Source organism: Cydia splendana, chromosome 26 (genome assembly GCF_910591565.1).
Source record: "Cydia splendana chromosome 26, ilCydSple1.2, whole genome shotgun sequence".
Lineage (NCBI taxonomy): Eukaryota > Metazoa > Arthropoda > Insecta > Lepidoptera > Tortricidae > Cydia > Cydia splendana.
In genome coordinates, this window is record NC_085985.1 from 8907866 (window position 1) to 8925512 (window position 17647).

At 38.6% G+C, this 17647-nt stretch overlaps 1 protein-coding gene across 1 annotated transcript in view; it reads left to right on the forward strand.

The window, feature by feature from the left end:
• Positions 1 to 11534: 11534 nt before the first annotated feature.
• LOC134803078 (uncharacterized) overlaps positions 11535 to 17647 on the forward strand; it is a 31050-nt gene continuing 24937 nt past the window's right edge. The window contains exons 1-3 of the mRNA XM_063775785.1: positions 11535 to 11669; positions 13299 to 13665; positions 15974 to 16109. Of these exons, the coding sequence (XP_063631855.1) occupies positions 11626 to 11669; positions 13299 to 13665; positions 15974 to 16109 (547 nt within the window). The 5' untranslated portion in view covers positions 11535 to 11625. The remainder of the gene's footprint in view (positions 11670 to 13298; positions 13666 to 15973; positions 16110 to 17647) is intronic.

Consider the following 17647-nt stretch of genomic DNA (forward strand, 5'->3'; position numbering starts at 1 on the left):
GGGTAGATGAAAACATTACACGATCAAATAATGTAGGTTAAAGTTAGGCCGTTCAGTGACTGATGGCGGTTTTGTAATTGGTCGGTTAACCTATAAGGGCCACTTGCACCATCCCACTAAACCGGGGTTAACCCTTTTAACCGTTAACCCAGTGTCAAATTGTACTGGTAACCATGGTAACTCCTGGTTTAACTGGTTAACCCTGGGTTAGTCGGATGGTGCAAGTGGCCCAAAATGTTATAACTACCCGAAAATGTATAAGTTGTTTGTTTACTTTTATTTAAATACCTAAAGATACAGAGTATAGTCTCTGGGCGTGTTTTGAGGTGATTGACCCATAATATACTTATATTACAGGTACAAAATGAAAGAACATAATAGTCATTTACGATACAAGTCCGAAAAATATTCGCACGTGTATCTTACAGCGTTTTACAATACATAATATGGATGGCCCTTTAAATTCGTACTCAGTACTGCTACTCGACACTAGATGTCACGTGTGTCGCGACTGGCGAAAAGTGTAGGTATTGATCGACAATTTACAACTAATATTACAAGCAGAAGGAGTTGAAAATATAGTTCCGGTTAATCCGGTTATAATATTACCTGAAAATTGAGCATTAGACTTTCCGTTCGTCGCGACATCTAAATTGTCTAGTAGCAGTACTGATAATTCCATTTGACGCTAGATGTTGACTACGAAAGTAATAGTCGTTTTGGTAAGAAAACTGATGTATGGAGTGAGCACTCTTTCTGTACATATATTTCTCTATGGTTTTGGTAAGAAAACCGATGTATGGAGTGGAGCACTCTATGCTTAGATAATAGATATTTCTCTATGGTTTAAAAAAAACTGATGTATGGAGTGAGCACTCTTTCTTTACATATATTTCTCTATGGTTTTGGCAAGAAAACTGATGTATGGAGTTACCACTCTTTCTTTACATATATTTCTCTATGGTTTTAGTAAGAAAACTGATGTATGGAGTTACCACTCTTTCTTTACATGTATTTCTCTATGGTTTTAGTAAGAAAACTGATGTATGGAGTTACCACTCTTTCTTTACATATATTTTTCTATGGTTTTAGTAAGAAAACTGATGTATGGAGTAAGTACTTTTTTTAACATATATTTCTCTATGGTTTTGGTAAGAAAACCGATGTATGGAGTGGAGCACTCTATGCTTAGATAATAGATATTTCTCTATGGTTTTGGTAAAAAAACTGATGTATGGAGTTTGGTAACTAAGTTGTAGAAAGTATCCAAAAGTCCGAAAATTTCTCGGAAAATTCCTGAAAATTCATTATCAAACTGCACTCGGGACTTAATCGCGTATTTAAGTTTTAAAATTTACCTCCGACGTTTCGAGGACGGCGTTGTCCCCGTGGTCCCGGAGAAGACTGGCTCAAGTTGACATCGACATCTTCTAGCCGCGCGAGTCTGCCATGGCTGAGCATTTGCTGGAGTCAGGACCAAACCACTGGATTGAGCTGCATAACCAAAATCTTTTTCACCTCAGCAGCTCGAACAAGGGTACTTTGCTTCTTAAAAACAGTGAGCAAAATGCGATTTTGCTCACTGAGTCATTTTGCTCACTGAGTGAGACAAAATGACATTCAAGTGACCTTTATAGTCATTTCAACATGCGGGGTCTAATACAAGTTCGATATACTTGGGTTCTATTATCTCTGTCCCTCTAGGTATGTTCTCACTACTTAGGGTGAAAAAATTTGTGTACTACACGAGATCAAAGTTATTTACATCTCGTGCGCTTTTGAATCCCTTACTACGCTCAAGATTCTTCTTGTTGTACAAATAACTATTCCACGGATCGCCATTTCTACAGTAGAAAAGTGCGGGAAGCCATTGAAATCGAAAAATATTGTAATTTTAATCGGGACGACGGTTTTAAGATCTCATCCACATGGAATCCAGTCATTAGTAAATGTAAGCGGAAACGAATATCGACAGTCGATAAATCAAATATCGTTAGTGTTGTGTGTCGACAGAGTAACATTCCTAGTGCGCAAAACGTTCAAACTGATAAACAAGACCAAGTGCGGGTAGTTCGAAAAACTCGCGCGGCTAGAAGATGTTGATGTCAACTTGAGCCAGTCTTCTCCGAGACCACGGGGACAACACCGTCCTCGAAACGTCGGAAGTAAATTTTAAAACTTAATAGAATAGAATAGAAATAGAATAGAATAGAAAGGTGTTTATTTCTCTAGTTTATTGTTACATTATATGTCCATCAGGTCGGTGGTGGGTTCGGCCTGTGGGTGTGTCAGCTACTTACAAGATTAGATTAGATTAGATTTCTTTATTTCAAGATGAAAATTACACTATAAATTTGCTACATTCGTCAAAATTATGTTTATCTTCTCATCATGATCGTCAAAAATTACATTATATATTTAAAAATAAAAAATATTAAGATTAATAAAATTATGTCTCCCAATAAGGATCGTCATGTACAAAGAAAAACATGTCAAACAATTGAATATAAACCAAGTTAACATTAAAGTCGATGTCAACATAAATAATTTGTAACTGTCATTAAAATGTCGAATTTAAACATAAAAATATCACAAAAGAACAAAATGTCATGTTTAAAATACAAATCTACAATTTAATAATAAATAAAATTACATATGTTGTTACAAATTCAATTCCATGTACTCATTTACAGAGTACAGAGGGTTATCCAACAAAAGGTTTCTCAATTTGCGCTTAAATGTTTCGTCACACGGCTCATTTCTCAGAGCGGCAGGTAGGTGCTCGTAGTAAGTAGGGCCGTTACTCGTGGGTTCTTTCTTGAAAGTGCCATGCGACGGGGAACTGTTCTCAGACGCCCTGCAGCTCGAAGCAGTTTGCCCGGAAAGTTAATGCGTGCAAATTGGGATATATTCTGTCTTACATATATCAGTACATCGAACAGGTACTGTGAGTAGTGCGTCATTATACGTTGAGAACCAAAAAGCTCTTTACAAGGGTGCCTGTCTTTCACACCGGCAAGTGTACGTATTGCGCGTTTCTGCATTATCAGAACTCTTTTGGCATCTGTTGAATTGCCCCAAAGCAGTGAGCCGTATGCCATGATAGAGTGGAAATGCGCAAAGTACACCTGCTTTAAGGCTTCTGCTGAGATAAGTGGTTTCAGTTTTCTCAACGCAAACGACGCACCACCCAATCGATCACAAAGGTTGTCTACATGGCACTTCCAATTTAGAGTGTTGTCAATCATAAACCCTAAGAACTTACTCTTTTCGCACATGGGCATCGGAAAGTTAGCCATGCACGGTGGCAGTTGAACCTTTCGACCAGAAAACAACATAATATTTGATTTAGTATAATTAAGCAATAGCCCATTTGCTGAGAACCATGCCTCCAATTGGTTGCAAGCATCAGATTACAATCTACCTATGTTTGTCTGAAAGATCTGTATAAGTGTCATGTTGTTTGTGCTGTGTGCTTGTTAGTGTGTGCGTACAGAATAAATTTATATAAATTTAAAAGTTGTTTCGTTTTAGTCCTGTCTTATAACTATTCTTACAACTAATTTCCTATAATCTATGGGGACGTGGAGCGGTCGCACGCTTGCTGAGCTGCCGACTCCTGTCTTTTTTTGGTACATAATCAATTTCTCCTAATCTAATGTTAGTTAGAAGTGGGTTGTGTTGCCTGTGTCCGATGTAGGCGTTACCAAAACTTAAATACGCGATTAAGTCCCGAGTGCAGTTTGATAATGTTTTATAATCGTGAAAGTTTAAATCAGATTTTTTCCTGAAAATTCCACAAGAAATTGCAAGTTACATGGGAGAAGTTTCTAAAGTTGTCATGTGGAAAGCTAATTTCGTAATTTTCTGATGGCACGTGACAGTACCTAAGTCCCGCAGCTAGAGTTAGACCAAGAAATGTCTGCACCGAGTTTGATAGCCCACGCAGTGCAAGTGTTATTTATACGTCATAATTTCATAGAAGTTTGACGTTTAAAATAACACTGGCAGTGCGAGGACTGTCAAAATCGCTGCAGACTTTTCTTGGTCTAACTCTAATATCTTAGCATAGAGTGGTCTCTATGCTTAGATATTTGTCTATGCCTACGCATAGAAGCGGGGGTGGTAGCTCGTGGACGTGTGTTGCAGTAATTGAGATGTCTGCCGTCATAGAATAATATTAATCAGCAGACGGGCCAAACCTCATAAGATAAAAAAATTTGGTCATTTCATATTTAGGGCGTACCCAAAGGGTAAAAACGGGACCCTATTACTAAGACTCCACTGTCCGTCCGTCTGTCACCAGGCTGTATCTCATGATATATTTCTGTTGTGGCACTAAACTCGCACTAATAAATTACGTCATTTCAAATTGGGGGGGGAGGGGGTCTGGACATCGGATGATGGTAGCATGACGTAGGAGGAAACGGGGTCATTCGAAGCATGATTTTTAGATGATTTTAGGGGGGGAGGGGAGGGGGGGTCAAAAATAGATGAGGTAATTTATGAACAGCTCCTTATCCGGTTTTTTATCTTTTAAGCTTTTATCACTGACTGTATCTTTCTTTCAACAGGCAACTATACTCATCGAGACAAATCGAACAAACTCAAATACAATTAGGTTGCGTTGTTTTATCACAGACCTCCACTGGCCACCTCCTGTCTCCATCATCATATGAACTCGATGGTACCATAATATTGCATTGTCGCCCGACTTACCTCCATATGTATCATAGAGTAATATGGATGTAAAAAATGCTAACGGAAATGAAATAGTAAAAAATCTTAGGATACCGTAAAATGGGGTAAGTAGGGACACTAGGGACGAAATCGAAGTTCAACCCTGGATAAAAGTTTATTTTTATACGTGGCCCATTGATTTATATACAAAAAAAGTGTTCCGGATGTATGAATTTTAGTTTGTCAGTGATAATTTGTTGTTTCATTTCCTAACTTTAGAGATAAACACGAAATAGTACGAAATACCAGCTCACCCCGTAGTTAGGGTGACAAGGAGTTTTCCTACTAAGGTGAGTTTTGAAAATTGTTGGTTTGACACTTTGGGATTATGAACATTATAATAGCTTGATTTGTTATTAGAATATATACTTTACGTAGCAGTAGCCTGTAAAAACCTACTCACCCCTCTCCCCTCTATCATCCCTCATTACCCCATTCATAACCCAACTGCCCTCGTACAGGCCTCCGTCACACGCTCAAGGCCACGCGCTATATGCCTACCGCTCGGCGTATCGTCGACGATACAACCGACAGAGGGCCGCCGAACGCCCGCCTGAACGCGCGCACCGCACGTTTCCCGCGCTTACGCTTCGAAATGCTGAAACCACGTAATTATTGTGCAGTAAATGGGTGTAAAAGTCAAAAAACAAAGGAAAAAGCCTATAATAAAGATTTATCTTTTTATGGCGGGCTAAAGGTCCCACCTGAAACGTTTAAGAATTATATTGAAGGGTTAGAAAAAGTATTTTTAAATAATTTTGACGACGTAATAATTAATCGGCCTGGTAGCACCGAATTACAACTTTAAAAACCGTTGATTTTCCGTTGCTTTGCTCCTGAGTATTTATTAAAATTATTTACGCAATTTAGGATATTTACAACTATAAAATTTAATAACAGAGAATTCCGAGAAGGGAAAAAAATATAAATCATTATATAAAACTAAAACATATTTGATTGACTAATAAAAAATATGGTTGATCCGCAACATTCGTTTTATTACAATAATCATCATAGGTGATTACCTACAACCCTAGCGCATTCTTACGATGACGCGTTAGCACGTGACTCGCACGGCGGGCAACACAGTCTCGACTCTTTGTGCGCGTACTTATGGTACATTTCTTCTTGTCCTGAGCAGCAGGTATTATTATTAAGGTTTTGTAGGCTATTATAGCGTAGGTATTTTCGCTTTTGTTTGGGAATGAAGTATCTGTTACGTAGTAACTATTTATTAATCTGTGCCTCGTAATCCCTACTCACCCCATTTTACGGTACTTTTTGTCTTTTGAAATCGTGATTCTGAATAGAAATAACAAAAGTTACCAAATCAATCAATTTATGTTAATTTTGGGACACTATTTTACTATTCCATATTCATCACTGGCAATACACACTGGTCGAAGACTTTCGTCTTGAGACACGGAAGGCGCAGCGTGGGTAGACCCCCCACAAGGTGGACTGACGACCTGGTTAAGGTCGCAGGAGTTCGCTGGATGCGGGTGGCGCAAGACCGGTCATTGTGGCACTCTTTGGGGGAGGCCTATGTCCAGCAGTGGACGTCCTCTGGCTGATATGATGATGATGATTAGGGAATGCAAATCGGTTATTTTCGGTTATTTTTTGTATGGAAATTATCGGTTATTAACCGAAACGGCGGTTATTTCCATACAAAAAATAACCGATTTGCATTCCCTAATGATGATGATGATGATGATGATGATGATGATGATGATGATGATGATGATAATGATTTTACTATTATTAGGTCAGAATTGAAAGAGCTCCTGACTAAGTAGAAATAACATAAAAAATCCAAATTTAAAATAAAGAAAAGGATACAGTCTCCTGTATCTGATCTATGTGGAGCAGACATCGGCACGTCGGCACTTACCGGCTTACATGGTGGCCATCTTGGATACGCGTATTAACGCATTTTATTGCGGGGCCTACTCTCCGTGGGCATTTCTATGGATAGTGTATGATTATGACGTCCAGACTCGGCAGTATGGACGTCATAATCATACAGTATCCATACAAATGCCCACGGAGAGTTGCTTCAGTCGGCACTGAAACCTAATGTACGCTAAATCTGCATGCAATAGGTACAACGCTTTATGAGCAACTGTGTTAAAATTAGGGTCCCGTTGCCAAAATCGCCAAAACGGCCCCTTGCAGTTTTGTCATATCCGTCTGTCCGTGTGGCACAGCTAATTTAAGGATGACTCACACTAGACCGGGCCGAGGCTCCGGTACGTAATTTTCTATGACGGCTGATCGGTGATCACGTGATGCTTACCATAGAAAACGAAACGCCGGAAGCTCCGGCCCGGCCCCGGCCCGGTCTAGCGTGAGTCATCGTTTACTCGGAAACTACAAGATATATTTTAATTAAATGTGTATTAAACATGATCGCCATGTGAGCCAACGTCAGAAGGCGGCGGCGAATTGGAATTTATTAATTTTATTCCCATAAGTACAATATTTATCGCCATTCCTGGCCAGATATTTCATTATCTCCGGCCTTTCTCCTCTGATCTGCTTGAGGATGTTTAATCTATGCCTATACCACTACTAGAATATTATACTAATGGTATTTAGGTATGTACCTTAGAGCGTTTTCCGATCCGATATCGGATGTCAGAAGGAAGTAAAATGTAAGATACGGGTATATGTGTTTCTCTGTGTTTATATATGCTTTTAATAAATAATTATTACTCCAAAACGATATATAAATAAAATAAAATAAAATAAAAATAAAATAAAAAGCCTTTTTATTCCTTAAGACGAAACAGCTAGGAGCTGAGTTTTAAATATTTTAGGTAAATATACCCGTCTCGCTAACGGAAGCGGCACCTAAAAGTAGTGCGATAAGGACAAGGCGAAAAATCCTGCGTAAAAATATCAAAAATCGAGGTTTCGTACTCCTCTGTTTCCTCTTTCAAAACTTAACCAATCGTAACTAAATTTGGAAATCTAAATGATTATGAAATTATCTGTGTCGGACCGTTTTGCTTTTTTGGCTAATTGATATCAGTTTTGAATGCCACGCCTCTCATTGCGGCATAGTCAATTAGGCCATTTTGGCCATTTTTGAAGGGCTCTAGCGCCTTAAAAAACAAAAATATCAAAAAAAGCAAAACGGTCCGACACAGATATTGACAATATTAATCTGTGTTGAAAAAATCATTGCTCTAGCTTCAAAAACCACGGAGGAAAACGAGGAGTACGTTTGTATGGAGAAATGACCACTCCCGTTGGCTCTTAAACACTTATACAAACTGTTTTTAAACTAAATACTATTTTGTGATAATCTAGTACAGTTAGGACCCCTTCCGGGTATAGGCCTCCTCCAAACTCTTCCACCGTTCTCGGTCTTGTGCCTCTGTGAGCCAGTTGCTCGACACTCTCTCTATGTCGTCTGCCCAGCGAGCACGGGGACGCCCAGATCCTCGTTTCCCACATGGTCCCTTCCAATACGATATATAACTCAAACTCCAAAACGATATATAACTCAAAAAAAGCGGACTTAATGCTGATGGCACTCACCTGCAGCTGTTTTTGTCATATAGGCGCCTTCCGACATCCGATATCGGAAAGGCGCTTCCGATAAATTTATTAGCCATGTCAGAGGCCCGGTCAGCTGTTGGGCCGATAATATATGTTTGTGTAATATATGTTGGTGATAATATATATATGTTGTGTATGTGTAGGGATTCTAATGTTTATTGTAGTGTGCGTGACCGTTAAGGACAGCGCCCGGGCGCGCCCCCGCGGCCTGACTATGGGGATGTAGGATCCTACATCCGATATCGGATGTAGGATCCTACATCCGATATCGGATTGGACAATGTGAACACGCTCTTACGCTATGCATGTAGAGTCAGAGTATGCTAAAGGATGACTCACGCTAGACCGCTCACGGGCCGGTGTTACTCTATGATATTAGATATTTCGAAAATCTAAAAAAAAATCTTTCTTTCGTTCAAATACATTACCCGTCCTTACTTAAATTGTATAGGTACTTATTTCTTTACTTTTTAAACGGTTTACATACCTAGTCAAAAACACAATATCATGCGTAATGGATTAGCAGGTACACGATTAGAACACATACCAGCAGATAAGCTATCAATGAGTAATCAATATGATAAGAATATCGGCGAGATACGGATTGTATGGAGTGATAACTGACATCGGTTCATAGTATTTGAAGTATGTGTGTTGAGTGCTAGTGAGATGTTGGTAAATATAAAAGTGAAATAAGTGTAATTTGTGGACAGTGTACACGTAAGAAACCACACACACATAAAATATATAAGACTAGCGACCCGCCCCGGCTTCGCACGGGTTAACAAAATACACCTAAATCTTCCTCAAGAATCACTCTATTGATAGGTGAAAACCGCATCAAAATCCGTTCAGTAGTTTTTGAGTTTATCGCGAACATACAAACACACAGACAGACGCGACTTTGTTTTATAAGGTGTAGTGATATACCTAAACCATAATTATAAAATATAACTAAACCTAAATATATATCTAAACTTAAGTATACTAACAGTCAAAGAATTTAATTTCAGTGCCATTTCGCAACTTTTGTCTCAGTGACTATCGGCGCGATTCGGGAATTAATTTCAGTGCCATTTCGCAACTTTTGTCTCAGTGACTATCGGCGCGATTCGGGAATTAATTTCAGTGCCATTTCGCAACTTTTGTCTCAGTGACTATCGGCGCGATTCGGGAATTAATTTCAGTGCCATTTCGCAACTTTTGTCTCAGTGACTATCGGCGCGATTCGGGAATTAATTTCAGTGCCATTTCGCAGCTTTTGTCTCAGTGACTATCGGCGCGATTCGGGAATTAATTTCAGTGCCATTTCGCAACTTTTGTCTCAGTGACTATCGGCGCGATTCGGGAATTAATTTCAGTGCCATTTCGCAACTTTTGTCTCAGTGACTATCGGCGCGATTCGGGAATTAATTTCAGTACCATTTAGTACCTTGCACAGTGACAATATGAGATGAGGTCCCAAGCGATACGGCGCGATTCGGGAAATGAATTAGCGATGAACTAGATATGAAATAGCAAAGATATGTGACGTTCCACGGCAAAAGGTACCTTATGGCGGCTGGCGCTTACGCTTTTACTAACGCCGCTCCAATATTCAGCCGGGGCAATGGTACCTTTTGCCGTGGAACGTCACATATCTTTACTATTTCATATCTAGTTCATCTCTAATTCATTTCCCGAATCGCGCCGTATCGCTTGGGACCTCATCTCATATTGTCACTGTGACAAGATACTAAATGGTACTGAAATAAAAAAAATCTAAAGTCAAAATATTTATTTCAAGAAATTAATATTACAAGAGAGGCAGTACAGTCAGCAGCAGAAGTAGCTAAGCGGGCCAAGTGTTCAAAATGATCTTGGCGCGACTTTATTATTAAGAGAATAAGAGCGTGTCAAGGTAATTTTGAACACCTCGCCCGCATAGCAACTTCTGCTGCTGACTGTACAGTGATCCCCACACTAGGCTCAGCCTGTGACGTGGGGATCTTAGCGAAATACAGAGTACCGATATGTCGCAGCTATTAATATATCCCGGTCTTTTGGTAGGCTTGCATGGGGATTAAGATCTTTAATGTCATATTATAATAATTACATTAAAAATAAGAATTTTTATTATATGACTGAGCAACTATCCAACTAAGTACAAAGACTTGAGTGGCTAAAATAAGTTAATAAATTAATTTCCTTTACCTTCATTGCCTGTTAGACTTCATACATATTTATTTTAATTAGAAATTTAAATCAGGCACCAAGGCCCATATTACAAATACCTTACAAACTAACATACCGTAAAACGGGGTGAGTAGGTTTCGCGGGGAGCTATGGGTTATGAATGGGGAGAGAAGGATTGAGAGGGGGGTCAGGTGGGTTTTTAAGGCTACTGCTACAAAAATAATGTATTCCAATTTAAAATGGAGCTATAGTAATATTCATAATAACAAAAAATCGATCCAACAATCTTCCAAAATCACCTTTGTATGAAAAACCCTCTCACCCCAAATACGAGGCACTACGGGGTGAGGTGGGTTTTCCTCTTTATCGTCAAAGTTATGAAATGGAACTACCCAAAATAAAATACAAACTAAAATACAAACGTTTTCGTTTAGTAGTACCACTGTATATATATTGTATGTAAATAAATGTTTTATTCAAATACAAACGTCCGAACCACTTATTATATATGTTGCAGTCAAAAGTATGAACTGGTCAAAAGAACTTTTAACCGACAAAAACAGGCAAAACTGCTTTTGACTGAGCATGTTGGTCAAAAGTAGTTTTACCTGAAAATCATACCTATTTCTGGCAGCAGTTTCGTTTTTAGGGCGTAGCAAAAAAAAATAACCCTAACCTACCTATTTCTGGGAGTACTTTTGACTGATAGTAACAGTCACAATTACTATTAACCAATGATTTTCAGGTAAAACTACTTTTGACCAACATGCTCAGTCAAAAGCAGTTTTGCCTGTTTTTGTCGGTTAAAAGTTCTTTTGACCAGTTCACACTTTTGACTGCGACATAATATACACCATTCAGTTTTCACATGTAAAAATAAAATTTTATCGAGGTTTGAAAGTCAAATTTCACCCAACTCACCCCATTTTACGGTACATACTTATGTATTTTATAAACTTATAACTAAACACTATTTTGTCGAAAAAACGCGACTACACAAACAGATATCGCAACTGTTCTATTGATACATATATATTATGTATAGACTGAATAATCAATTTAACAACATACTGAATTAAATATCTTTTAAGTGATAATGATAATGGTAGGAGTGCAACATGCTTATCTATTGATAATTTAATGGATATTGGTCACAGTCGGCTGCTGAAGTTCCTAATGAAAGAGTGAGTAGAATTATTTACTAATTAATCGTTTTAAAGAAGTTCTCAACCCTCTACCTAATATACCTCGTTTTTATAGCATTAAAACGCCCACTGATTAACATTCCGCCGGACGGTATCGGCCTGTCAGTTGTTCGGAACTGTCAAAATATTGTTCTAACTGACAGGCCGATACCGTCCGGCGGACTGTTAATCAGTGGGCCCCTAGAAAGGACTATACCATTTTGACGTCTCTAGCAAGTATACCCTCCTGAATCCATGAGGCCCTTATAAAGGATTTAATCCAAACGGAATTTTGAATTAAAATGGAGTACAAGAAGGTTCCAAATTCAAAACTGCAAGAATGACAAGGGGGACTCAGGAGGTTAAACCGTGTTTTTTTTTCCTTTAATTTCAAGGGTGCGTTCCTGAGCTTAAATCAAGTAACTTTCTCAAAGACACCGGTATTCTAATTTACTCCATTTCGAAGATAATCAATAAGTATATATTTTTTCTGATAAGGCCCCTACGAGCGTGTACAGCCTTAGGGCCTGTTTACATATTGATTACCGGATCCCTTTGTTTGACATAATTGTTGAAAGTCATAATGTCATGTAATGTACCAGGATGATAATCCTGAAAAGTTACGCGTTTCTGAAAAAAAAACAAATTATGACTAACGAAAATGCGGACAAACAATACATTATGACTTGAAACTTTATGGGAAACAATAGAGACCCATTGATTACATATTGAGGAGTTCATACATTTCCTACTAAACTTATAGATTGGACCTGGCGAGCTCGGAAACTATTAGATCTACAGAGACAAATTCTACTCTCGTATTGTAGCAAATTTAGTCTACTTCATGGTATAATAATATACTCCGCCTGGTACTCCATTCCCGTCTTTTCTAGGTCACCTAACTGACACAAGCCTACGTCATCATGCGACAGCGCTATATGATAATATGCGATAGCGCTATATATAGCGGCCATGTTATTGTGACGTAGGCCTGTGTCACTCTGGGAATAGAAGACCATGTTTTATTAGACTATGGTCTACTTTAAAAACGTCTTGAGAAGGTACTATCAAAAACCGGCCAAATGCGAGTCGGACTCGCGTTTCAAGGGTTCCGTACATTAAGTCCGACTCACGCTTGACTGCACACTGTATTAAATACATAATCGAAACATTTTGTATAGTACTATGTTTCGTTTCTTTAGCATTAGAAAGAAGGTAAGCGATCTTGACATGTCTTTTAAATTGAAAAACGCTTTTTAAAAATCAGTAACTATATATATATTACTTATGAAAGCAGAAGAATATACATGATCGTATTAGATTCATAATTGTTACATATTTGTCGTGACTTATTTATAAAACGTGTTTTTCAATTAAAAGACACATCAAGATTGTTTACCTTTTTTCTAATGCTAAAAAAACAGCGAATTATAAGGGAGTCGCGTCATGAATAAGTTTGAGAAACACTGATCAATTCTTTGCTATAAGCTGGTCAAGCAGATCTTGTCAGTAGAAAAAGGCGGCAAATTTGAAAAATGTAGGCGCGAAGGGATATCGTTTCATAGAAAATTTGAATTTCGCACCTTTTTCTACTGACAAGATTTGCTTGACCATCTATATTTCTTACAGACCAAAAATGGAGAAACATACCCTCAAAATAGAAAACCTACGGCCAACAGACATCGAAAGCGAAGTACCAGGGCAACAGAAACTACGAGAAGCTTCGGAACCAACCGTTGACACCAAGGAGCCGAGACTCGAAACAGTTCAAAACGTAAGTGACGGAAAACTAACCTTAAAACAAGGGGATACGGTCGAAACTTACGCGCCCGTCATTACGGTCAAAACTGTGGAATCCGACTTCGGTAAAGAAGGTTTAAAGTTCCAGAAAAAGACAGTGACAGAGGATATCTCTGTCGAGTTCCAACACTTGTTTAAGAAAGAGGTAAAACCGGGGAAGACTGTTGTTACTCAGATTCAGCGGTTTGAGTATAAATATTGATGAATAAAGAGTGAAAAGAAGAATTGTTTTATTTTCTACCATAAAGGATGACTCACGTTAGACCGGGCCGTGTCCGGGCCGGAGCTTCCGGGGCTTACTTTTCTATGACATGACAGGCGATCACGTGGTACTTTCCATAGAAAACGATGCGCCGGAAGCTCCGACCCGGACACGGCCCGGTCTAATGTGGGTCATCCTTAAGGCGTGCCCGTAAACGTAATTTTCTGCAGAAGATGTAGAATTTCGTACCAATTATAACCAATTATAACCTTTCTTATGTATGGCACTATCCCTTTCGGGTAATTAGGGTTGCCAAAATTACTCGTATTAAGTAATTATGTTATCTGTGGTTGTGCACGCAAAGGGACCTCAAGTTGTGCCAACCCTAATAATTGCTCGGAGCAATGCTGAGCCGAACGGAGCCGAGAATGCCCGAACGCTCTAGTTTCCTACCCCTGGCATAACCTAAACTTATTTTTTAAACGAAGCAAAATGTAGCCTAGCCCCCAAATTATTAAATTATGACTATCATGAGGATTATATGATCCCATTCATCAAAATCGGCTCAAAACATTCGAATTTAAGATATAAAACACATGTACCTAATATACTCGTAAACATAAACATACCCATACGTAGAGAAGATTAAATGATTATTTTTTTGCTTTGCCCTATGAGACACAAATTAAAAGTAGGTACCGTAAAATGGGGTGAGCATGGACAAAACTGACATTCAAACCTCGACAACATTTTAGTTTTACATTTCATGCAAACTTAATTTTATTAATAAATGTTCCGGCCGATTGTATTTTAGTTTTTTTATGATTTTAGGTAGTTCCATTTCATAACTTTAACGATAAACACAAAATCCTCACCCCTCACCCCGTAGTCCCTCGTATTTGGGGTGAGATGGGATTTCATTCACAAGGTGATTTTGAAACGTTGTTGAATCGATTTTTTTTATTATTAATAGCTCCATTTGTAATAGGAATACATTATAGCAGTAGCCTTTAAAAACCATCTCATACCTCTGACACCCCTTCTCTCCCCATTCATTACCCGACTCTCCTCGCAATCCCTACTCACCCCATTTTACGGTACTTAGCTACTTATGGGAACAAGAAACTTTGTCTTACCAATATAGCCAAGTAGGTAGCTCAGAGAAATTATTAAATGCCCTAAAGCAGAATTTATATACAGGGTGATTCATGAGACGTGAGCAGGACTAATCCTGCACACTCAGTAACTGATAATTGATCGATCACCGTCGTATTTAGGAGAAACAACCACACTTTTTCCTATTTTTTTAACTTTTTGGTGAGGGCAAATTTAATTCTCAACAATCATGGTCACCCTACAGGCCCTAATTAATAAACATAAAACCTCTTTAACCGTAATGGCATTTTGATTACGAAGAAAATAAACTGTCAAACTTGAGTGAGATACGAGTTTTCAAAAGTAACCAGAGCGTGATGACAGTAATGACATTCAGTTTGACACAGAATATCGGTAGTTTAGTATTCTAATTTTAGGGTGACCATGCATGTCGTAAAAAAATTAATAACTTTTTTTTTCAACACGACTAGAAAATTAACGTTAACCTCACTAATACTGATACGAAACAGTTGCTTATAATTAACGATATGCGCAGTGTTAGTCCTGCTCACGTCTCCTGAATCACCCTGTATATTACGACATTAGTGTCATGCATATTGAAATCAGTTTCACGAAAGTAGTTTTCGATATATGCGAAAGTAATTTCGTGAAAGAGGTAATTAGTGTCGTGAAATTCATAGTATCACAGTGACCGTGGCCCCATCAGCATGGAAGCTATAAGTAGTTCGTTTTTTTTTAGCATTAGAAAGAACTTGAAAGAAGGTAAGCGATCTTGACATGTCTTTTAATTGAAAAACGCTTTTTAAAAATCAGTAACTATTACTTATGAAAGCAGAAGAATACAATTGATCGTATTAGATTCATAATTGTTACATATTTGCCGTGACTTATTTTTAAAACGTGATTTTCAATAAAAAGACACATCAAGATTGTTTACCTTATTACTAATGCTAAAAAAACGAACTATACACGTCCACACAGAGCAAGCAAGTGAAATTATATCGCGGTAGACCAGTTTGTGTAATTAAATACGTTTTCGTGTTATACCAGTGGGGGGACACTCCTCCTTTCGGGCTTTCTCGGCTCCGTTACGCTCAGCATTGCCCCGAGCAATTATTAGAGTTGGCACCACTTGACGTCCTTTTGCGTGCTTATATATTATAAACACTAAAACGATTGATTTCAGGCTGGCCAGATAGAATGGGTTGACCTTCGGGACATGGTGACGAAGCCGATCTATATGGGCTTACAAGAAGAAGTTATACGCTCGCCGCATCACATCAGACCACCTAGTGAACACGAACCTCCTATAGGCAAAACAGGTTAGTATGTATAGTTCGTTTTTTTAGCATTAGAAATAAGGTAAACAATATTGATGTGTCTTTTAATTGAAAAACACGTTTTAAAACGTGCAGCAAAAGTCACGGCAAATATGTAACAATTATGAATCTAATACGATCATTTATGTTCTTCTGCCATACTGATTTTTAACCTTTCAATTAAAATATTGAAAAACACATTTTAAAAATGTCACGGCAAATATGTAACAATTATGAATCTAGTTACTCGTAGGCTCGTAGGTAATACAATCATTTATATTCTTCTGCTTTCATAAGTTACTGATTTTTAAAAAGCGTTTTTCAATTAAAAGACTTGTCAAGATCGCTTACCTTCTTTGTAATGCTAAAAAAACTATAGGTTCATGTTTTTTTTTGTCAGAGGTGGAGGTAATCCTCATTGGATACTGCCAGTGCCAACCAGCCAAAAATATGTAACAGGCTCTTAATATATGGCTCTACAAATAAGGTCGTGTCAGATATTTTTGCGGCCTTCGTTGTGTAACATAATATTGCAGGTGACTACTACGCTTCGCACGGGTTACACATTATACACATAAACCTTCCTCAAGAATCATTCTATTGATAGGTAAAAACCGCATGAGAACCCGTTCAGTGGTTTTTGAGTTTATTGCGAACATACAAACACACAAACAGACAGACACGGCGGGGGACTTTAAGGTGTAGTGATGATATAGGAAGCAAACTTGTAGACGAACCTGATGGTTAGTGATTACCGAATTTAAGGATGACTCACGTTAGATCGGGCCGTGTCCCACCCGGAGCTTCCGGCGCATCGTTCTCTATGGAAAGCATCACGTGATCGCCTGTCATGTCATAGAAAAGTAAGCGCCGGACACGGCCCGGTCTAACGTGAGTCATCCTATACCGTCGGCCATTGGACACTCGCAAGACCAGACGGGTTGTAAATGCGTTGCCGGCCTTTGAGATGGGAGCTACGCACGGATTCCGTTTTATTGTAGAGTTCACGAAGACCTCAAGGTGACAGATAGGATAATACTTTTTTACATGAAAATATTGCTACGGTTCGCGGCGCTTATTGTGACAAACAGAAGTACAGACACTCCAATGGAAGTGCATGGCGATTACCGCAGCCTATGGACGCGTGCAACAACTATACTCTGTATCTTTAGGTATTTAAATAAAAGTAAACAAAATCTACCCTCAAAAGGCTCCTTAAGCCAGTTGAGGGTAGATGAAAACATTACACGATCAAATATTGTAGGTTAAAGTCATGGTATAATAATATACTCCGCCTGGTACTCCATTCCCGTCTTTTCTAGGTCACCTAACTGACACGGGCCTACGTCATCATGCGACAGCGCTATATGATAATATGCGATAGCGCTATATATAGCGGCCATGTTGTTGTGACGTAGGCCCGTGTCACTCTGGGAATGGAAGACCATGTTTTATTAGACTATGGGTTAAAGTCAGGTCGTTCAGTGACAGATCCAGGTGGTTTTGTGTTTGGTTGTACCAATAAATGTTATAACTACCCG